The sequence below is a fragment of the Pseudonaja textilis genome, chromosome 13, assembly GCF_049901715.1.
Source record: "Pseudonaja textilis isolate UNSWEBS1 chromosome 13, rPseTex1.2, whole genome shotgun sequence".
NCBI classification, from domain to species: Eukaryota; Metazoa; Chordata; class Lepidosauria; order Squamata; family Elapidae; genus Pseudonaja; species Pseudonaja textilis.
The window spans coordinates 7,472,393-7,495,617 of record NC_142002.1 but is presented as its reverse complement, the minus strand read 5'-3'; the positions used below and the strand labels follow the sequence as shown (position 1 = coordinate 7,495,617).

Below are 23,225 nucleotides of genomic sequence, written 5' to 3'. Positions count from 1 at the left end.
TTATACTTATATTTGTATTTATATTAACGTTTACATTTATTTAATATGTCAGCGATTTTCGCAACACTGTAAAATCAACGTCAATTCCCAGCCCCTCCCCTTGAAAAGAGGCGGGCCTCCCACGCCGACAGCATCAGCGTTACCATGGCGACGGAGCAAGCCCCGCGCAGAAGCTTTTGGCGTTCGATTGCTCGGCTTTCGGCTTTGGCCGCTCGGCAGCTCGGCCGAGCGGACTGCGTCAAGTGCGGCTGCGACGCATGCGCACTCCAAGCCCCCTTTGGTAGCGGTGCGTTCTTTGCGGAGGCCGCCGGAGAGAGGAAGATGGTGAAGCTGACGGCGGAGCTCATCGAGCAGGCGGCGCAGTACACCAGCGCCGTGCGAGATCGGGAGCTCGACCTCCGCGGTGAGAAGCCGCCCTTGCGGGGGTTCTGTCTTCCCGCGGCCGAGCTTGGTTCTGTTCGACATAGTAGGCCCGGGGCTCCTAAGCGCCTTTTGCAAAGCCTTTTCCCAATGGGATGGTGGCCCTCGAGGGACTAATTTTACTAAAAGGCGTTTGTGGAATGTTAGGGAAACGGGGAAGGCTGCATGACTGTACTCCCTGCGCGTGTTAAGGTTCCTTAGGATAATCCCAGGGCTGGTGTCGGGAATGGCTCCACTTCCGCTCCTCTGTCCCGAAACCTGTTTCTCACCGTCTGTTCCAGTTTGGGGTGACCTGCAAGGATCTGGCGTGGCTATCTGGGCAGCAGCAGTAGCAGCGGCCTTGATTCTGATGCACGAACAGGCAGAAGAGCAGGATTGGGTCTTTAGGATCAGGTCCCAAAGAGGACTTGACCCTTCTGTTCTTCGATGGGTGGAGGGAGGGAGGGAGATGACAGAGAATTTAAATAGAGAACTTAGATGTTAGATAGGTAGATATAATAGGTAGATAGGTGTGTGTATATATACATACATAGATAGATAGATAGATAGATAGATAGATACACAGATACACATACATAGACATATATATGGGAGAGGGTAGGAAAAGAAAGATATATATATATATATATAGATACATATAGAGAGATAGAGAATTTAGATTTGGATAGGTAGAGAATTTAAATAGAGAGATATAGAAAGATGCATAGATACATACAGAGATGGAATTTAGATAAAGAATTTAGATGGATAGATAGATATAGAGGTTAGATATAAACAGATACAGATAGAGAATTTAAATATGTAGAATTTAGATAGATATAGAATTTAGATAGACATTCATTCATTTATAGAATTTATATAGCTGCTTCATGACTGGGTAGCTCACAAAAAAAAAATAAAGCACTGATGACAGTTATCTAGTTTGGGCAATGAAGTATCTGCAAGAAAACAACCAAGTTCAGAGAGAACCAAGGACCTCACAATTTCTGTTCTATCCTATCCTTGGCTCCTTACCTTGCCTGAAGTGGGGAAAAAAGTGCTCTCGGTATACCTGATATAAAGTGGTTTGGCCTTGACCATTATGGGTGATAAGGTCTGGATTGTGCTGGAAGCATTCAGGGGTCCCAACCTGTTCTTAGCCAGAATTTCTGTGCTTTTTCTTCAGCAGTTCTATAAAAAACAATTTTGTTTATTGTTGTTTTATTCACTTTGCAACAATCTAAGTTAATCAAAGCCTAGGAGCTTGCAAGTAAGTAAAAATCCCCAGATCTTTTGTATTTGTTATGATGTGTGTGTTTCTTTTTGTCAAGCTTGTTACAACTACTTCAAATCCCTTTGCAGGTTGATTGATTATAAGAAGTGCAGCAAAAATAGTTTGCTGTTAAATGTTATCAGATGCATATTCCAAATATGTATTTTTATGTTTTTATACTGTTCTGTGTTTTACCAGGATACAAGATTCCTGTAATTGAGAATTTGGGTGCCACGTTGGACCAGTTTGACACTATTGATTTTTCTGACAATGAGATCCGGAAATTGGATGGCTTTCCTCTGCTGAGGAGATTGAAAACATTGTTGATGAATAACAACAGATTAAGGTGAGTGTTTTCAGCCACAATTTTGAGGCCTGGAGTTATCTTCTTTAGATTAAATGGAAATTTTAGATTGATCTTTATTTTTATTGCATGCCTTAATGCAAATATAAAAGCAAATGATGCTCGGTAAAGAAATTCTCTTCTACCAGATTTAATTTATTAGTTTTTCTCTTTACCTTCTTTTTTTTTTTAGCCGAATAGGTGAAGGACTTGAACAGTCTTTGCCAAATCTCACTGAACTCATCCTTATCAACAATAACATTATGGAACTGGTAAGTCAGATAAAGGAAATAAGTATCTCTTTGTGAGTACTAGGGTGATCTAGAACTTGAGACTTATCTTCAATTTTTTTTCTCAGTACATAAACATTCTTAGAAATTGTGAACACTTTAATGGAGTATGCTTAAAACTGAGAATTTGTAACTGGGAATTTGTACCGTAGTTTCTAGATGAATATCTGCATGATACTAAGCCAAGCCATAAGCTATAGATTGCAAGAACATTGGCTGGATTTATAAATCACTTTAAGCCAAAACTAAAATACAACCCTTTAAAAAACCATTTAAACTGAATTACATGGCTAAATATCCTAATGGTTTTATTTTACTCTCTTTTGTTCTAATCTCAAGTAATGTGTGCGCTGCTATTTACATATGACTTTTTCTAATAAAGGGAGAAAGATGTTTTTGTGTTTAATTGTATTTCCTCAGCCTTTTTTCTTAGTTTTAGTATTATATCATTGGTTTAAATAGGCTTATATATGTGTCATGAATATAAACAACAGAAGACAGAAATTCTGAGGGAAGCAGGATTGATGAAAGCAATTTCAGTTCTCACAGTTGAAGTTTACAGTATTGTCTTGGAGAAACTGAAAGACTGTTCTGTAAATGTAATTTGACAAAAACACAGTGCCATTTTGTGTTTTTCCAGTTTCAATCCATGTGTGTTGTTCTGCCTTGTCAGTGGCTTACGCCAATCTGCAGAACATTATTGACCTTACAATGCATAAGCCTGGGAAGCTTTTCCTCATGTAATCTCCAAAAGGTAATTGATTTCTTCCTTCTGGAAGAAAAAGTTAATGGCCTTCTATAGTTCAGAAAGATTGTGTTGCATCAAGCACGGCAGATGCGTGCAGCCTAAGCATTTATAAACTTTGTTTCATGTTGTTAAGCTTTCTGAACAGTTTAAAATGCCTAGGCTGCAAACATCTGGCCTGCTTGATGCACCACATTCTTTCTGAACTAGAGTGTGAATTCACATAGTGAATACTAGCCCTAAACTTTCTTAAACTAAATTGCATGTATGACATACACTTGTTCTGTACTAAATCTTGCACTTCTTGAAGAAAACAGTGCACAATGTGCATAACATGGTTTAAAATTAACCAAATGTCTTAACCTTTCTTAGGGTGATCTTGATCCTTTGGCAACTATCAAATCCCTAACTTATCTGAGGTACAAAATCTTTATTTTTAAACAACAGTTTCTGATTGCTGAAAAAAGTGAGGATTCTGCCACTGTTACTTAAAAGCAAATGTATATATTCACTTACCAGATTTATATTCCACTTTATTTTGTACAGCTAAAAGTAGCATTCATAATCCCTCCTATTTTCTTTGTAACAACTTCTTCTCTGTGAGGAAGATTGGGCAAAAAGAGAAAAAGACTAAACCAATGCCACCCAGCTGGCTTTTCTGCTAGAATTTTTTTTTCTTTCTCTTCAGTAGACTATGATCATACATACGTGAAGAAAATGCAAAAAAAAAATCACACAGTTATAACTTCTTCAGTTTTCATTCAGTTTTAGATTTAAGTGGGTTTACGGTGACTGTGAAAGGCCAGAATGTAGTAATTTAGCTGTATTATAATGAGACATTTTTACCTTGTAACGTTTTATATATGCTAATCAAGCCATATAGGTTAAACTTCTTGATATGTATTCGAAAAGCTATTTTTATATGTAACTGCAGTGTCAACAAAATTCTTTTAGAAGAACCCTAAGATTTTTTAAAATCTGCAATGACTCATTAACTGATTGGTGTTGCAAACTTACCCTACCAAAAGAAGTGTTACTGCTTTTTCTTCTGGTAATTAGTTTATTGTAATTGTTCAAATGTGTATTCCTCTGATCTCTGGTTTCACATTTTATCTTGTATTGTGTTTCTCTTATTAGTTCCTGTGTTTAAATGGTCTGAACACATTTTTCCATTTGGAATTATGTAAATGTCTTCCCTTTTCAGTGTTTTGAGAAACCCTGTAACAAATAAGAAGCATTATAGGCTATATATCATCCACAAGGTTCCACAGGTCAGAGTGCTGGATTTCCAAAAAGTGAAATTAAAAGTAAGTCCTCTGGCACTTTTGAAGTACTGTTTCCTGACAAGTATATTCATTTATATAATTTCAGTTTTTCTCTTTAACCTAATTTTCCAGGTTAGCATTTTGGTTATGGCTCGATTTCTTGCAACTGTAATTTGAAATGCAGTCTTGTAGTAAGCTTATGTTATGGAAACATATCACAAATGCAGTAATAAGGCTGGGAATTTTAAAATGTATACCTGGGGTTCTGAATTTAAAAATTAAGATAAAACTAGGAATTCTGGTATTGTGTGCGACCAGCATTTGACAGACCAAATGAAAATTCAGAATTCATTTAAAAAATGTTTTCTGTTTTTTTAAATTACCTACATTTGGAATAATTCATACATACTTGGTTATTCCTTCCTAGATGATTGGAGAAACAAAGCCACTCTCAGAGCAGCATCTAAGCTAAATGACATTTCCTGTTATGACACAGCAGTTTGTATGTCACCTTTTAAAGGTGCATCCTTTTTTAAAATAGAAACATCCAACAAAGTGTGCAACTTTGGGGGAAGAATTGCAAGTTGAAATGTGTAATGTCAATGTGTGCGCATGCAGTGTTTATATATACATATACATATACATATATATATATATATATATATATATATATATATATATATATATATATATATATATATATGGATCTTTGGTTGTTCGGGTTTTCTCCGCGTAAGATTCAAAGTATCTAGGCAACGTTTCGATGAAGTCTCATTCATCATCATCAGGCCTCTGTCTTTGGCTCTTGCTTTTCAGAGTGATGTGAGGTTGCAGCTGCTTTTTTTTTTTTTTTTTTTTTCTTTCTAACTGTCAGTGGGGTGGGACTTGAATGGGTGGGAGTGTCTTCTCATTGGTGGGGGGCCTGGCTGTGTTTTGATTGGTTGGGGGTTGGCCGTGTTCTGATTGGCTGGATATCCTGCTGCCCGGCTTCGAGTTCGAGGTCGCGCTGCATCTCCATAGTTGGTGTCGGCTTGTTTCATGTATGGCTCGGAGGGGTTTGGAGTGGGCAGTGATGAGGTTGCAGGTATTCGTCTGTTCATGAGGGCGGGTTTCCAAATGGCTGGGAGGCGGGAGGTGTCATCTCGTTTGTTCATGCTGTGTGGGCGTTTTTCTATTTCAATGGCTTCTCTAATTATTCTGTTGTTAAAGTGTTCGGTTTTGGCAATAGTTCTGGTATTTTTAAAGTTAATTTTATGTCCTGTGGCTTTGAGGTGTTGGACCAGGGAAGAGGTCGTTTCTTCTTTTTGATTGAGTTCTTATGTTCTTCAATGCGTGCACTTATTCTTCTGTTAGTCTGTCCAATGTATGTGGCAGAGCAGTCAGTGCAGGGGATTTCGTATACTCCTTGGTTTTCTAATTCGACTCTGTCTTTGGGGTTTCTTAGGATGGTGGATATTTTTCTGTTTGTGCAGAATGATGTTTTAATATTGTGTTTTTGGAGGATCTTGCTGATTCTGTCTGTAGTGCCTTTTATATATGGGAGGAGGGCTTTGCCGTTTTCTTGTTCTCTGTCTTGGATTTTGGTTGGGGTTTCTTTTTGGATTAGGTGGGTAATCTTGTGTCTTTGGAATCCATTGGCTGTAAGTACGTTGGTGAGGTGTGTAGTTCAGCTTTTTGGTGTTGTTCATCGGCTAAGCATTTTGTTCTGGAGATGAGTGTTTTGGCTTGAATTGATCTGTGCTGGGTGGTGGTGTGAGAGTGCATGTAGATAGCGGTTTGTATGTGTTTTCTTTTGGTAGATGGTGTGTCCTAGGGAGCCATTGGATCTTTTGTATACCAAGACATCTAGGAAGGGAAGTTGATTGTTGGTTTCTGTTTCCATGGTGAATTGTATCTTGGGGTGTAGGCTGTTGAGGTGTGTGAGGAAGTTGTTCAGTTTTTCTTTCCCATGTGGCCAGATTATGAAGGTGTCATCTCACGTATCTGAGCCAGAGTTTGGGTTTGTGGTCGTATTTTTCTAGAGCTTGTGTTTCAAAGTGTTCCATGTAGAGGTTTGCGATGACAGGTGAGAGGGGTGATCCCATGGGTGCTCCTTCTATTTGTTTGTATTTTTGTCCATTGTAGGTGAAGTATGTATTGGATAGGCAGTGGTTGGTCAGATCTAGGATGTGCTTGGGGGTTGTATTTGTTTTGGATGGCTGTCAAGGCTTCTTTTATTGGTACTTGGGTGAAGAGGGATATGACATCGAAGCTTACTAGTAGGTCGCTGGGTTGTAAGTTTTGTTTCTTTATGATTTCGATGAACTGGAATGAGTTTCTTACATGTGAGTTGATGGATTCTGCATAGGGTTGTAGTTGTTTGGCGAGGAATTTGGCCAGGTTTTGTAGAGGTGAGCCTATGGAGCTGACTATTGGTCTGAGTGGGGTTCCTTCTTTGTGTATCTTGGGGAGACCATAAAGCTTAGGGCATCTGGATGATTTCTCTCTAGGTATGATTCTTTGCTGGATTTCTTCACTGATGGGGGAGGTTTTTATTTTGGATTTGGTAGTTTTTTTCTAGGTAGGTGGTGGGGTCTGTCTTTAGGGGTTTGTATGTGGGGTCTTGAGTAGGTTGGTTAACTTGGTTTGGTAGTCAGATGTGTTCATAACCACTGTCGCGTTGCCTTTGTCTGCTGGTAGGATTATTATGCTGGTGTCTTCTTTCAGGTTAAGTAGTGCAGTTTGTTCTTCTTTGGATAAGTTGCTTTTGGGTGGTTTGCTAGTGCAGAGGATGTTGGTGATTTCGAGTCTGATTTTGTTAGCATCGTCAGGGTTGATTTTGGTCAGGCTGGTTTCAACTCCACATATGATGGTTTCTGTGGGGATGTGTTTGGGGCGACAGCAAAGTTGAATCCTTTTGAAAGGACCTTGGTTTCAGCTTCAGTGAGGATCTTGTCTGAGATGTTGTGCACTGTTTGTTTCATGAGTGGCTGTGGGGGGGGAAGAGTTGGTTTTTGGCGTTGTTGTAGTTTCCTGAGTTTGTGGGTGTGTGTTTCTGTCTTGAGGGAGGTCTGTGTTTCGGCTCTCCAGACAGCAAGTTGTTTGGATTTGTCCCAAAGTAGGGGGTGAATCTTGTTGCTGAGTTTCAGGTGGAGTGTGAGGAGATCTTTGTTGATTTGGTCTAGGAGAAACCTTTTTGTGTGAATTTCATTTCTGATTAGGGCCAATTCTGTTCTTTTTAGGATGCGTTTGGTGGCTGCTGTGTTGGTGTGGAATTTCAGTTGGAAGCTTGTGGGAATTAAATTTTGATCTCGGCAGTTGCATAGGAATGCAAGGTCACATAAAATGGAAGCTCTTTGGACTTCAAGTTTTTCATAAGACCCCACATACAAACCCCTAAAGACAGACCCCACCACCTACCTAGAAAAAACTACCAAATCCAAAATAAAACCTCCCCATCAGTGAAGAAATCCAGCAAAGAATCATACCTAGAAAGAAATCATCCAGATGCCCTAAGCTTTATGGTCTCCCCAAGATACACAAAGAAGGAACCCCACTCAGACCAATAGTCAGCTCCATAGGCTCACCTCTACAAAACCTGGCCAAATTCCTCGCCAAACAACTACAACCCTATGCAGAATCCATCAACTCACATGTAAGAAACTCATTCCAGTTCATCGAAATCATAAAGAAACAAAACTTACAACCCAGCGACCTACTAGTAAGCTTCATGTCATATCCCTCTTCACCCAAGTACCAATAAAAGAAGCCTTGACAGCCATCCAAAACAAATACAACCCCCCAAGCACATCCTAGATCTGACCAACCACTGCCTATCCAATACATACTTCACCTACAATGGACAAAAATACAAACAAATAGAAGGAGCACCCATGGGATCACCCTCTCACCTGTCATCGCAAACCTCTACATGGAACACTTTGAAACACAAGCTCTAGAAAAATACGACCACAAACCCAAACTCTGGCTCAGATACGTAGATGACACCTTCATAATCTGGCCACATGGGAAAGAAAAACTGAACAACTTCCTCACACACCTCAACAGCCTACACCCCAAGATACAATTCACCATGGAAACAGAAACCAACAATCAACTTCCCTTCCTAGATGTCTTGGTATACAAAAGATCCAATGGCTCCCTAGGACACACCATCTACCAAAAGAAAACACATACAAACCGCTATCTACATGCACTCTCACACCACCACCCAGCACAGATCAATTCCGTAGCCAAAACACTCATCTCCAGAACAAAATGCTTAGCCGATGAACAACACCAAAAAGCTGAACTACACACCCTCACCAACGTACTTACAGCCAATGGATTCCAAAGACACAAGATTACCCACCTAATCCAAAAAGAAACCCCAACCAAAATCCAAGACAGAGAACAAGAAAACGGCAAAGCCCTCCTCCCATATATAAAAGGCACTACAGACAGAATCAGCAAGATCCTTCAAAAACACAATATTAAAACATCATTCTGCACAAACAGAAAAATATCCACCATCCTAAGAAACCCCAAAGACAGAGTCGAATTAGAAAACCAAGGAGTATACGAAACCCTGCACTGACTGCTCTGCCACATACATTGGACAGACTAACAGAAGAATAAGTGCACGCATTGAAGAACATAAGAACTCAATCAAAAAGAAGAAACGACCTCTTCCCTGGTCCAACACCTCAAAGCCACAGGACATAAAATTAACTTTAAAAATACCAGAACTATTGCCAAAACCGAACACTTTAACAACAGAATAATTAGAGAAGCCATTGAAATAGAAAACGCCCACACAGCATGAACAAACGAGATGACACCTCCCGCCTCCCAGCCATTTGGAAACCCGCCCTCATGAACAGACGAATACCTGCAACCTCATCACTGCCCACTCCAAACCCCTCCGAGCCATACATGAAACAAGCCGACACCAACTATGGAGATGCAGCGCGACCTCGAACTCGAAGCCGGGCAGCAGGATATCCAGCCAATCAGAACACGGCCAACCCCCAACCAATCAAAACACAGCCAGGCCCCCCACCAATGAGAAGACACTCCCACCCATTCAAGTCCCACCCCCACTGACAGTTAGAAAGAAAAAAAAAAAAAAAAAAAAGCAGCTACAACCTCACATCACTCTGAAAAGCAAGAGCCAAAGACAGAGGCCTGATGATGATGAATGAGACTTCATCGAAACGTTGCCTAGATACTTTGAATCTTACACGGAGAAAACCCAACAACCAAAGATCCACATACAAATACCCTGAGAACCTCAGAAAACAAATATATATATATATATATACACACACACACACACACACACACACACACACACACACACATACATACATACATATATATACATACTGCGTGCACACACATTGACATTACACATTGCACATTTTATATATATATATATATATATATATATATATATATATATATATATATATATATATATATATATATATATATATATATATACTCACACACACACTAATTAGTTTACCCTACAAATTGCTTTGGGGGGAAAGAAACCATGCACGGTAGGCTTGTTTCTGTTGATGTTGCATTAACTTTGTGTGTGTGGTGTTGCTGTAGGAGCGTCAGGAGGCAGAGAAAATGTTCAAGGGCAAGCAGGGTGCACAGCTTGCAAAGGATATTGCCAGGAGAGCCAAAACGTAAGATACGGATAACCACTTTAAACTCTTCAGAAACACCACAGGCAAATGGAAAAATAAAATAAGCAAAAAAAAGAAAAAGAAGAAGCAGTAGCTGTCACTAATTAGCAGTGCATTGCTTCATATAGTTTAGAAGAAACAATGATTGTTTTGGTCAACAACAATGGGGTGGTTCAAAATTCAAATCAGCAGCATTAACCTTCACGCAGCATTTTACATTTTGCTTAGGACGATGTTCAAAGGGTGGGTTGAGGGGATGCTTTCCTGCTGGTGTTTCTGAAAGAGCTATTCTTTGATTATATCAGTTTGTTAACAAAGATAAGATACTACACTTGATTGAAAATCTGGGCTTCCCTGAGCTTCTCCTGGGAAGTTCAAGAAGCAGATGAAGAAGACCTTTTCCAATTGAACCGTGCATTTCTTTCTTCAGTTTTAACCCAGGTGCTGGTTTGCCTACTGACAAAAAGAAGGCCGGACCCTCCCCAGGAGATGTAGAGGCTATCAAGGTAATATTTTTCAGATCCTGTAAAAAATGTTCAAGAAAAAGCTGCTCACCGGTCAAATCTAGCTAAAGATTTGATATGGAAGTATGTCATCATCATCTTTTAATGACCCCCATAATCCCTTGTGGGATGGAGTCTGCACAACTGGATGGAGCTAGCAGAGTGTTTAATGGCCGGATGCCCTTCCTGTTGCCAGTGAGGAATTTTGATCTGCAGATAGATTTTCATGGTGCCCAGAGAGAGAAATATCTGCCTCTACCTGGGATCGAACTCTCAGCCTCCTTGATTGTGAGGCAAGAACTCCATCTCTAGGCCACTGCACCACTCCTTGATAAGGAAGTACATGCTGTTGCTAATCCCCAGAACTCAGTTTGTTTGCAGTTGTGTAAGCTTGCTTTTGTTCCTGTCAGCTTTCTTTGTTTTGCAGCTGACAAATAGAGATTACTTAAAAATTCACCACTATGTTCTTACTGAAAATATTATCCTTTGAGCAAATCATTTGAATATTCATTAGCCTTGCCTTTAAGTTAATTTACATGAGTGACGGTTGATATTTCTTTTTAAGAATGCCATTGCAAATGCCTCAACTCTAGCTGAAGTGGAGAGGCTGAAAGGCTTATTGCAGGCTGGTCAAATACCTGGCAGGGACCATAAAACTGGTAAGAAATATTCAGTTTTCTAACATTTAGAAAGCACAGCTGACAAGTTTCCTTTGAAAGAACAGACAAGGAGGTTTTTTTTTTACTGTTTCTAGAGCAATTTAGGGTAATTGTGTAGATAGAATGGAACATTTCAAGGCTGGGGAATTTAAATTGCCATCTTGTTGAGAATATATTGTTTGAAATACAAAGACAATACAGAATTAAATATTTTTTGGCTACAAAATGTAATTGTATCCTTACAGTTGGAGAGAGCAAAGATCAGAACTTGTTAGTAAGGTGAAGAAAGTTGCTAAATTAGTATGAACTTAAATCTTTCCAAATGAAAACTAATTCAGTACAAACTCTTCTTTTTGTAAGAATTTGATGTTTCACAACTCTGACAGAAATAAATTGAATTTGTATTTTCTGTTAATTAGGTCCTTCAGATGAGGCTGTAGAAGAGATGGAGGAAGATACAGTTGCCAATGGATCTTAATACTTTTTTTTACATCTTGGATAATCTACAGTGTACTATTGTTTGGCCTTTTTTTCTTTCTAGATTATGTTTTTTGATGTGTTAAGAAGCAGCTATGAAAATATACCAATTGTAGTTTGTAAATTTTATACCGTACATTTACAGTTAAATAAAGCTGCCTTTTTTTTTTAAGCGGATCACACCACCGTTTGAACTTTTTACTATGTCCAACTGGATTAACAGCCTAATAAACTAGCAGTACTAGAACTGTTAGGGTCTCCCAGTTATATTTGCTCTTAGGTTCTGCTTTATTCTGCTGTTTTGTCACAAGTGGCAAGCTCTGTTTGGGAATTTGCTTCATCAGACTTAAGGAGTTGTGTTCAAATGAGATTTCATTTAGTGCTGATTGAAAGTAGCAAAATGAAAAATGAACTGAGCAAAAAGAAAAGCATGTTAGTTATCACGCAATGCAAATTTAGTATATATCTGGTGAAAATTATGTTAGTTGGCTGGGTTAAGACACCGATAGTAAAATAAGTAGATTGTGACACCCAATTTGCTGGAGTTGTAGTGCCATGCAGATGCAGATAAAACAGAATCATGGCCACATTGATTCTCCACATCTATCAAATGGTGAAATAGACCTATTTTACTTTTTCCTGATTTCTTTTAAAAGCTTGTTACGTGGCTCATGATAAACCAAATAACAAGATCTATATGTTTGGATTTGTTTTGTCAGTGGTGTTATGAGAGTAACTTTTGATCTGCCTCTTGGGACAATATGTACTGGTAGAGCATCTAGGAAAGAAGTGAAATATCTGTCCTTGAAGCTCCTTGCTATTTGTCAGAACCACCTGTATTATTCCCAGAAATGTGAATATCCTGTCTGAGAGACATCTTGGTGTTAAAATCTAATGAGTTCCAAGAGACCAAAATGCTTTGAATCTAGACAGCCTAGAAATCCCTTTCGGTCGATCCTGAATGATCGGTTATAGAGGCATTCAAAACACGAAAACCACACTGGGCTTATTTAGATTTGCATATACAGGTAGCCCTTGGCTTACAACAGTTCATTTAGTGACCGTTCAAAGTTACAACAGTACTGAAAAAAAAGTTTTCCCCAGTTAACGACCTTTCCAGCATCCCCATGGTCAAGTGATCAAAATTCATATTTTGAATTTTAACTGGCTCATACTTAGGACTGTTGCAGCGTCCCGGTGTCACATGATCCCCTTTTGCAACCAGATTCACTTAACAACCGGATTACTAACTTAACAACTGCAGTGATTCACTTAACAACTGAGGCAAAATGGGTCATAATACGGGGCAAAATTCATTTAACAAATGCTCCATTGGGGTCATAAGCCGAAGACTCTGGTTCTCTCTCTCTCTCTGTGTATACATACACATGTATACAGGTGTGTGTGCGTATAATGTGTTTTGGTATGCTCGCATCTACATATGTGCCTAAAAAACAAAATGCATTTTGATGCATGGTATTGAGCTGCATCTTATATAAGCAGGGTCCTCTGTACTGCGTGCAACTTTTGCAAACCGGATATAAATTTCCTCTTCCTCCACTTTGTTTATTAAATTGCACAGCAAAGCGAGCTACGCCAAACTCCCCCCCACCCCCAAAAGCGCCCATCAGATTCCTGCCTTCCCGCCCCGCCCCCCGGACTTTCCCCGTTCAGCCGAGTCATCTCTTAACTTTGCCCCCTCCCTCTCCTCTTGATTGGTCGACACCTTATTCCTGCCTCCTCCGCTTCGCCTCCGGATTGGCTCGAACTTATCCAGCGCCCTCAATTGGGCGACGGCGATCTGAGATACGGCATCGCCATTGGCTGGCCGTCAGAGGGTGTATGGGGGGAGGGCGGCTAGGAACCCGGATGTGTCTGAAACGGTCCGGCTTCTCGGCGGGATGGCGGGTGACGTGGCCCCGGACCCCCAGGGGCCTCCCGCGGGACAGGAAGGCGTCCAGTTCTTCCTCCAAGCAGGTGGGAAAGAGAATCTGGAGGGGGGGTGTGTGTTGTCGCTTCGGGGCTTCCCTGGGGAGGAGTTCCCGGATCTAAGGCTTTTTTAAAAAATCGAGCCTCCATATTCAAGAGCAGCATATCGTTCCTAAGGGTTTTTTTTGTGGGGGGGGAAATCGGGCACGAAACGGGGAAAGAGCTCTGCTGCGTGGTTGCGCCTTTAGCACATGTCCCAGAGATGGGGCATCCGAGTCTCTGGCGGAACCCTGGCCGGGGAGGGGGGAGGGGGGGCTGTCCCTCCAGAGAGGACTACAGTTCCCATCATTCCCATTCTGCGTGGGCTTCGAGCTTTTCGAAGCGAACGTCATAAAGGGAGGCAGCGGAGGAGGGCTTGAGAGGGGGACGCCCGTCTTGCTTGCAGAGGTTAAAGCGTGGTCAAAACGAGTCAAAACAACAGTGGAGGGATATAAATAAATAAATATTTATTATAGGTTAGATTAAAATTCTTTTATTGGCCAAGTGTGGTTGGACACACAAGTAATTTGTCTTGGTGCAAATGCTCTCAGTGTACATAAAAGAAAAGATACATTCAACAAGAGTCGAGAATCATAAGTTTACGACACTTAGTGATAGTCATAGGGTACAATAAGCAATCAAATCATACTAGGAAATATTGTTTATTTAAAGAAGGATATAAATAAGAGGGAGGAGGATTAAAACTGGAATCCTGCTCTCTCAATGGCTGAACAGGATCCACTCTACAAAAAAAAGGTTCAGGTGAATAGAGAAAGAACCAACTGAATATTATCGGACACAGGAGTTACTTTAATGATGGTTGGATAATAAAAATAGACATGAGTTATAGATTCGTGAAATAAAGAATATATGTTAAGATAGAGATGTAAACAATATGATGTAAACAATACGATGACTATTATATATGATGCCTAAGGTGAGCATACTCAATATAATACTATATTCTCATTAGAAGATACGTTGAGAGGGAGAAATGAATAGAGTTATAAAGCTGATTATTAATATTGTTAGATTAGAGACTTATCAGCAGTGTAATGAATACTGTACACTTTGATTGTAATTGTACAGAGACCCAGATGGATCACTGTTTAATGGAAGATGATATGTTCAAGTTAAAAACAAAAGTGACAGTGAGAACAATCAATCAGTGGAACAACTGGAAGTTGTGGGTGCTCCATCACTGGAAGCTTTTAAGAAAAGACTAAAGATAGCCATTTGTGAGGAACGGGTATAGGGTTTTTTCTGCTTGAGCAGGGGGTTAGTCTAGATCAGTGGTCGCCAATTGGTGAGCCACAGCCCACTGGTCCTCAAGAAAATTTTGGTGGTCCTCAGAGAAATGTCACCCCCAGAGCACCCCCCACAAAGCAATTAATCCAGGCTGCATGGGAACACAAGGCTGTGCCACCCACATGGCCCGTGGGAGCCCTCCCCGCCCACTCACTCCTTACCTGGCAAACTTGCCTGCTAAGTTGCTATTTTTCCTTTTTTTTTCCCCCGACCATCATCTGTTCTGCTGTGCTGGGAGATTTAGATTAGCTAGGAAGTAGGAAATGGTTGGATTTCTTGCTTTCTAGCTAATCTTTAGATCTTCGGCTCTGCTTAAAAGTCCTTAGGACTGAAGCTTCTATTATTAAGTGCAAACTCAGGTAGCCGATGGCAGAAGGGTAGATCTCTGAATGAATCTGTGATTCTGCGAGCAACTCAATCTGCCTGCCTGCTTTGCCTGATTTTGGATAAAGGTTGCTTGTTTTTAATAAAAAATTTAATATTTACATAAATATTTATAATATTTACATACAAGCCATGTCCGGTCAGTCACATGACCAAGCCATGCCCATAAATTAGGCCACACCCACAGAACTGGTTGTTAAGAAATTTGAATCCCACCCTGCCTTTGTGGTTGTGTGTGTGTGTGTGAGAGAGAGAGGTTAGATCAGATCTATCCCTCTCCCTTTCTCTCTCTCTCTCTTTCCCTTTCTCTCTCTCCTTTTCTCTCCCTTTTTCTCCCTCTCTCTTTCTCTCCCTCCCTTTCTCTCCCTCCCTTTCTCTCTCTCTCTCTTTCTGTCTGTGTCTGACTCTCTCTCTCTGAAATGTTGGGAATAAAGTTATGTTGTTTTTTAAAAAATCTGACTCTTGGAGTTTTTGCTACTTGTGTTTCATTTTGATGAATCATTTTTAATTGTAACCTTCATTTTCTTGTATGTACGTTTAGCTCTTTGAAGAAAATGTTTTTTTTGAAAAGTGGAAAAGCAATGGTTACAGAAATAGTTACCACTGAGATGATAGTTTCATAGTTTCATTTACAAAATGAAACAATATCCAATAAGATTGTTCTTTGTAAATACCAAAATGAATCTTTTCTTGAACTGAAAGTCTACTGCACCTGCAAAAGATGAGCTGAAATCTGCTATGCTGTACTAGCAATGGGAGCAACTGGCTGAACATGATAAATTACTAGATATCTGACACCATGGATGTATGGAATAATGTTTTTGTACTTTTATTTGGTCCTTTGTTAGCTTAACACAGCTGTATTTTTTCTCACTGCCATGTTACTGTTGCAGCAGACCAAATCCAAATTGTTCTTGTCTATATTCAAATTAAATTATTGCCTTGTTTTCTCTTCCAGTAAATTCACTGTTCTCAGACTATGGCTGGTACATCCTCTTTGCCCTTATTGGCATTTATCTGCTTGTACAAAAACTCTCAAAAAATCTTCAAGGCACTAAAGGATCCAGTGTGCCCATAACAGCTATCGGTGTGTATGAATAAAGATCTCGACTAACTGTTCTTTCTATGTCTGCACAACTTTAGATTTTTATGCATTCAATCGGGGTACATTTATTATTGCCAGTGCTAAAAAAATGTGGTATTAATTAGTATCGAGATGAGGTTCTCTTAAACAGATTAGGTGTCTATGAAAACTGGGAAGACGATATAAACTCCTTCCCTGTATGTCTCCATGTAGAATCTCCTTGAAGCAAGAATCTCCATTTTACTTAATTTATTCTGCAAAGCTGCAACAACATTGCAGCAATTGCTTGTTCATATTGTGCTATTTATCTGCCACTGCTGCTAATAGATAATGTAATCATCGTCTTCACAGAACTAAGGATGAGGCATCCCTCTTCTGTGATTTGTGAAAAGCAAAATATAATTCAAGAATCCCTGGTTCTTGAAATTCCGAACTCTTATGTTTCTCTGATGATTGGAAGAAGGAATGCATCCCTTTTTGTGGAATGTATGTTTGCTGGGATTGCTTCAGGAAAGTGGTCTATGTGTAGAAGTAAACTTACAATGTTCTGGGTCAGCCAATCCTGCTTATCCCTTCCATTTTGATAAGAGAGACTTTCAGATTAATCATGTTTTATTCCAGAAACTCAGCTTGATTCAGTTCTTCCTGTTTTGGTTTAGCATATTTGTCTAAGAGGGTTAAGGTTAACAGGAATGGTTAACAACTTCCAGGTTGAATTATTCTGCTGAAATATTAAGCGAAATAGAAAAGATTAGCTCTAAGCATCAGTGGCCAATTAAATTAAGGCAAGTTTCGGTATTGAAAGAGGTGAAAACTAGGAGGCTAGGGCAAATGTATGATTTCCAGCAGATTTTAAGCTTTTGCTAACTCTCTCTTGGGATCGATTCAGAACCCGACGATGTGGTTAAACAAGAGGAAGCTCTTCTAGCTGCCCGAATGAAGATGCAGGAACAACTGAATGCCCAGGCAGAGAAGTTCAAGGAAAAACAGAAGATGGTATGTCTCAGCCAGATGGGTTTGTTTCATATGCTAAAGCAGCTGCTCCTAGAACTACTGCCTCCAGCAACCTTATAAGTCTGGTGGCTATAAGCGTGCTTTGTATTCAAAAGCATGAGGAAAATATACAGACGTTTGATTGTGAGCCTACATCTAAAAAATGAAAAATTCAGTACCGTAAATAGAATTTCAAGATACAATTTGGGGTCTTTTGCTCTAAAGCAGGGGTCGCCAACCTTTTGGACCTCAGGGACCACCAAACTCATAATTTTAAATCCCAGGGCCACTAATATGAATTTTGACTGACAGTGGCTTGCTGAGGTTGGAGGGAGAGGGAGGATGGGAGGGAGGGAGGGAGAGAGAGATCTGATGTAACCTCTCTCTCTTTCTCTCTCTCACTCTCTCTCTCTCTCACACACACACACTCACACAAAGGCAGGGGTGGGATTCAAATTTCTTAACAACCAGTTCTGTGAGCCCAATTTGTGAGTGTGGCTTGGCGGTCATGTGTTTGGCTGGGCATAGCTTATAAATATTATAAATATTTATATAAATAATCGTGCAGCTTGGATTAATTGCTTTGCGGGGTGCTCTGGGGTGACATTTCTCTGCGGACCACCAAAATTTTCTCACAGCCCACTGATTGGCGACCACTGCTCTAAAGAGCTAATTTAGAATTTGGCACTGGAATATCTATTCTGTTGTGCTTGGGCACAAGGCACTCACTGCGATGAATTGAATTCACATGTTGCACTAAACCATGCATTAAACCAATTGGAGTGGTGTGGTGGCCTAGAGTTCTTGCCTCACAATCGGGAGGTTGTGAGCTCGATCCTAGGTAGAGACAGTTATTTTTCTCTCTGGGCATGATGAGAATATATCTAACAAAACTCTGCATTGGTGACAGGAAGGGCATCCGGCCAGTAAACACACTGCTAGCTCCATTCAGTTGCCCAGACTCCACCCCGCAAGGGATTATGGGGTTGTTAAAAGAAAAATGACTATACCATGCGATGGCTTATTTGCTTGATGGTCTGATGTAGTATGTGATGGTAGATTGTAAAATAGACATAGCGGCTTAGTGTGGTTTTTGAACCAGGTTGCTCTGGTTTGTCCGACAGAGTTGGTAAAATAAACCATGATTTAATGTAATATGTAAGCCTGGTCAGTTTGGATTGCTTGGCTTGAAATATTCAGAAAACATTGGGGGCTTGAGACCATTGCACAGTGTATATTCTTTCCTTTCTACAGAGCTGGAATAGCTAACGTTTGCAAACCTGGGGAAAATTAGCTAGCTATAAATCTAAATCTGCTAAGAGAGGGGGGGAAAAATGAATTGCACTCTCTGGTGAGTTCACCATGTTATCTCAGCAATCTCCAAATTGTCCTCTTCCATTCCAAAGAGCTTGTTTAGTTATCTGGCCATGAAAATAACCGTTCCCGTGACATCAGTATAAACTGGTTTACTTATTCCTTCCTCTTCATATTGAAGGGAAAAGATGCACTACAATCTATTCTGGCTTAAGAATTTCTCTAGGACGAACCACTGAAAGAATTCTTTTTACATCTGCAAAACATTAATTTGGTAGAACATTTTAATGACCTTTCAAGCTACTTTGCCTGCCTCATTTGAAAGCTTTTTCTTGAAAAAGCAATTCTTGTGCATAAAAAGGAATATGTATACTTCTACACAGAGGCTGTTCTATTTAATTCTTGTCTCCTGATACTAGTTCTTTTCATTTCGGTCTGCCTACATCAAGCCTGGTCATTGGATGCCATACTCCCCAACTTCGTGTTCTCAAGATAATGTTGGACTTCAGCTCCAGTAATTCCCTTTAGTTATGCTGGCTGGCATTATCGGAATTGAAGTCTAGCATATTTGAGAAGACCAAATGTAGAGAGCCGCAGAGAGATATCAACCACTTATCTTCTTTCTGCTGTCTTCCTATTTTGCTTTGGGAAGCCTGTATTCAGCCTGGAGGGGTGCCCAAATTCGGTGATTCTGTCGAAAGATAATGTCATTCTAATTTTCTTTGTGTGCATTTTGCTCTTCAGCTCGAAGAGGAGAAGAGAAAGCAAAAGATAGCCATGTGGGAAAGCATGCAGGAAGGAAAAAGCTACAAGGCGACTCTCCAGCACAATCAGGTTGGTGTTTTCTACTGAGCGAGAGCCTTGTTCAGATTTGAAAACATGAGCTGGAATCCGGTCTCTGAATGAATTTTTCACTAAATTTCAGGAACCCATGCCCGAAGCCTCTACATCAACAACTGTTGTAAAGCCAAAACCTAACAGAAAGCCCTTACGAGGAGAGGGTAAGTTGTGAATTAAGAATTGTATCTGTCTGTCTGTCTGTCTGAGTTCTGACCAAGGCTACCTGAGACAGTAACAAGCACATGCTGTTCCCCAAAGCCTTGTTTTTATTTCAATGGCTGTGAATTATATGCATTCACAGCCCGTAATGAGTCCCAAACAGTTTATGAATAGTCCAACAGAAGTCGGCCACAGTCTTTCGGGATAAGGCTGATAAGCACCCACCTTTATCTCCCTTGAAATGCTGCCAATGACTAAATTGCCAATTAGCTGTACAAGGCCAAACGGAGCATAAAGTCAACATGGTACTTCAGAATTTAAACCGACCAGAACAAAGAAAGTTGCTTCCTGCAAAGGCTCAGGTCCCTTTGCTCCTCCTTTATGTCTTATGGGAGGGGCCAATCATCTCCAAGCCTTACTCCTGAGAAGTCCCTTTTGTCTTAACTGTTCCTGCCTTCTGGCAGCTCTGCACAAGTGCACACTGGGAACAGGCTCCCATTGTTCTTCTGCCTCACTGATGTCAGATTCTGGAAGCTCCGGAGTCAGCACATAACTCTCAGGTGACCCTGGCGCCATCTCTGTGTCAGACGCAGATCCCTTGTCCGAGCCCTCCCCAGACTCCAGGACTGGCCCATGTTCCTCCACGCTGTCCAATTCTGCTGCCACCTCCGTAAGCCACCGGGGCGGACCACAACAGTCTGTCTATCCATCTGTCTAATAATAAGTGATCTTGGAAGGTGGAGCACTTTTCAACATGGTACTCCTTGCTGCCTTCCATCACTTTCTGCCTCTCATGGCTTGGAAACCTGAATATAAAACACTTATGATCCGGTTGCCCTTTCAGAAAATTTTTGTTTTTCTTCCGTAGCGTGCTGATTTCTATTGTTCCCGAGTCAGTTTGTTTATTTATTTTTCATTATTGCAAAACAGGTTCTATTTTGTTATTGGGCCACTGAGTTTTGTGTGTCCCCTACTTCAATCACACTTTCAAATCTTGGTCAGCAATGAAGATGATGATGACAAGGGATGCTGGGAAGTTTGGTTAATCAACACCTGGAGCACCACAGGTTCCAAATCATTTGTGTATCTTGTTGAAGAACGTTGGTGCTTCGTAATGTCCCTTTTGGTTTTAATACATGCTGTTGACCTCTTTCACAGAGCTTGCCTTACTCTTAGGTGATTCTGGGCATGCGATTAGCACTGGCTGGACCTGCATTTGCTCCCTTACATAGAAAGTAAAATCTTTACAGTGTAAAGGTACAATAAGATTGTTCTGTCTTAAAGATCTTTGCAGCTGCTTAATCATCCTGCACAAATCAATACGATTGTGTTATCGGAATGGAGCCAGTGCATGCTAAACACTTTTTTTTAAAATATTCAGAGCATTGATGAAATGCCTGCAGAAAATCCAAATTAAACCTTTGTTGATTCCAAATGGAAACATCATAAGTAGCATAGCCAGAAGCTGCCACATTTTGTGACTTGAGATTTGCGGAATCAAAATCAAAGTAGATAAAACTAGACTATCTAGACCACTTGTCTAATCTAAATAAAGACTACTTCATGTATTCACATTTTTCTCTGTTATCCACTTTTGAATGATCTGGTTTTCCCTCAGGGCTGTATCTTCTTAGATCCTATAGTTGATATTATTGACAAGATTTCTTGTTGATAAAAATGGCTTTCTTACTGTATATCTCTGATTGTATTTTTAAAGCAGGCATGAGTAAATCCTGCATACATGATCTATGTTTATTTATATATCTCAGTCCTTTGAAGGAAGAATTCAGTAGATCAAACTTTTTCCAGTACAACATGTTACAATAGAATTAGCTGGTGCGTATCTTTCTAAATAGCACTATTCCTATCTGATGTGGGATTTCCACTTGCCATTAAAACCAATTGGCCAAAGAATTTACTAATAAAACTTGCCAAAAGAGGACAAAAACAGATCAAACATGTTAGACATACAGACATTCAGTACTGGCAGGAAGTGAAGGAGAAAATATTATTGTTATTTTTAAGTAGTAGACAGCTTCTATTTCTTGCAAAAGTTTGCAGGCCCTTGGTGTAAATCCAGGTTTTCATGCAGTCAGTATTCTTTTGACTTGTGTAAGGTTTCTTAGCACACAGATGCCAGATTTCTCTACGTACACAGGATTATTTCTATAAGAAAGTTTTGTTTTGTTGCTATTATACTGGTTTTGAAGAAATCAGATTTCCCTTTGACTTTGCTTTAATGTTTGCCCTTCCTTACTCTTTCCTCTGTGGAAAACCATGTGATGAAGTTCCTCTTTCTTCTCCCAGGTTATAATCCCTTGTCTGGAGAAGGTGGTGGGACTTGTTCGTGGAGACCAGGACGCAGAGGCCCTTCCTCGGGAGGATGAGGCTAATTCTCCCGGTGTCTTCCTTTGACACAGGAGGGCATTAACTCTACCTCGCAACCAGTGGCTGTCTGTGGGTTGCTTGCTGTAGTGAGTTTGGAGAGAAAGGGCAAAAAAGAAGATTGGTGATATTTTTTTTAAATGTGCCATGCCTGTCTGTGAATTTTAGAGCTTGTCTCTGGAGTTTTTGTCTCAACCAAGTCACAGAAACCAATGGAAATGAAGTTCACTGCTTGTTCTCCATAGCAACCCACTTTGGATGACGTGGCTCTTCTAAATGGTGACCACACCACGGGGGCAACTGAGATTAACAACCACTGAGCGGGGCAGTTCTTGCCATACTCTTTTTTTTTTAATTATTTCCGCTTCGTATAACAAAGATACTGTACATAGCATTTGCAAGAGATCTGTTTCTTTAGCTTTTTTTCTATAGAGAAAACTAGTTTAATAAACATGTCTTAAGGCTGCAATCCTGTATGTGTTTAAATGGAACCAAATCCTGCTTGAACATGTATGGGAGGATGATTGAGTGCGTATGGGATTATGTTGTAAACCAGGTTAAATGTATTTATCTAATCAATTTATAAACAACCTGGGGCACCACAGTAAAAGCAGGTGATGTATATAGGTAGTCCTAAACTTACGGCCATTCATTTAATGCCTGTTCAAAGTTACAATACAAAAAAGTGATTTATGATTAGTCCTTGCCCTTATGACCATCGCAGCTTCTTTTCAATCATTATGTGACAAAGGGCAATTTTTTTTGCTAGGTGTAAGTCTATTACAGATGAGACCAGACTAAAATAGTATAAGATTGCAAAGTAAGATCATCCTAGCAAAACATTGGTAACATTTTTACATCCCATTTCTACATCAAGACTTGTCAAGTAAATGCTTTCCAGTTCTATCTGAGTCATTCACAACAAGGAATGTTTAAATACATTGAAAAAGAGAAACTGTTTTGCGTATCAAAAGAGCTGAGCTGATTTCAATACGTTTTTAAAACTTTATTTAATTGTTTATACAATTCACGTTCAGTTATTGTATGCATCTGACTAAATGATTAGCCAGATATTTGTGGTTAGAAAATCTGAGATAACACTCTTTTCTTTCCAAAATGGTAAATATGTTTTATCAAGTGATATGTTCCTGGATT

At 40.0% G+C, this 23,225-nt stretch overlaps 2 protein-coding genes across 2 annotated transcripts; both read left to right on the top strand.

The window, feature by feature from the left end:
* Positions 1-247: 247 nt before the first annotated feature.
* On the top strand, positions 248-11,812 carry SNRPA1 (small nuclear ribonucleoprotein polypeptide A'). The gene is made up of 9 exons (XM_026709227.2): positions 248-403; positions 1,871-2,018; positions 2,209-2,287; positions 3,423-3,469; positions 4,255-4,357; positions 9,917-9,996; positions 10,427-10,502; positions 11,065-11,158; positions 11,578-11,812. The coding sequence occupies exons 1-9, from the start codon at positions 322-324 to the stop codon at positions 11,634-11,636; spliced, it is 768 nt and encodes a 255-aa protein (XP_026565012.1). The 5' UTR covers positions 248-321; the 3' UTR covers positions 11,637-11,812.
* Positions 11,813-13,506: 1,694 nt separating this feature from the next.
* Positions 13,507-22,539, top strand: SELENOS (selenoprotein S). Its single transcript, XM_026709320.2, has 6 exons — positions 13,507-13,612; positions 16,254-16,382; positions 17,269-17,375; positions 19,431-19,520; positions 19,612-19,687; positions 21,993-22,539. Exons 1-6 carry the CDS (start codon positions 13,537-13,539, stop codon positions 22,076-22,078), a joined length of 564 nt encoding a protein of 187 aa, XP_026565105.2. The 5' UTR covers positions 13,507-13,536; the 3' UTR covers positions 22,079-22,539.
* The last annotated feature ends 686 nt before the right edge of the window (positions 22,540-23,225 follow it).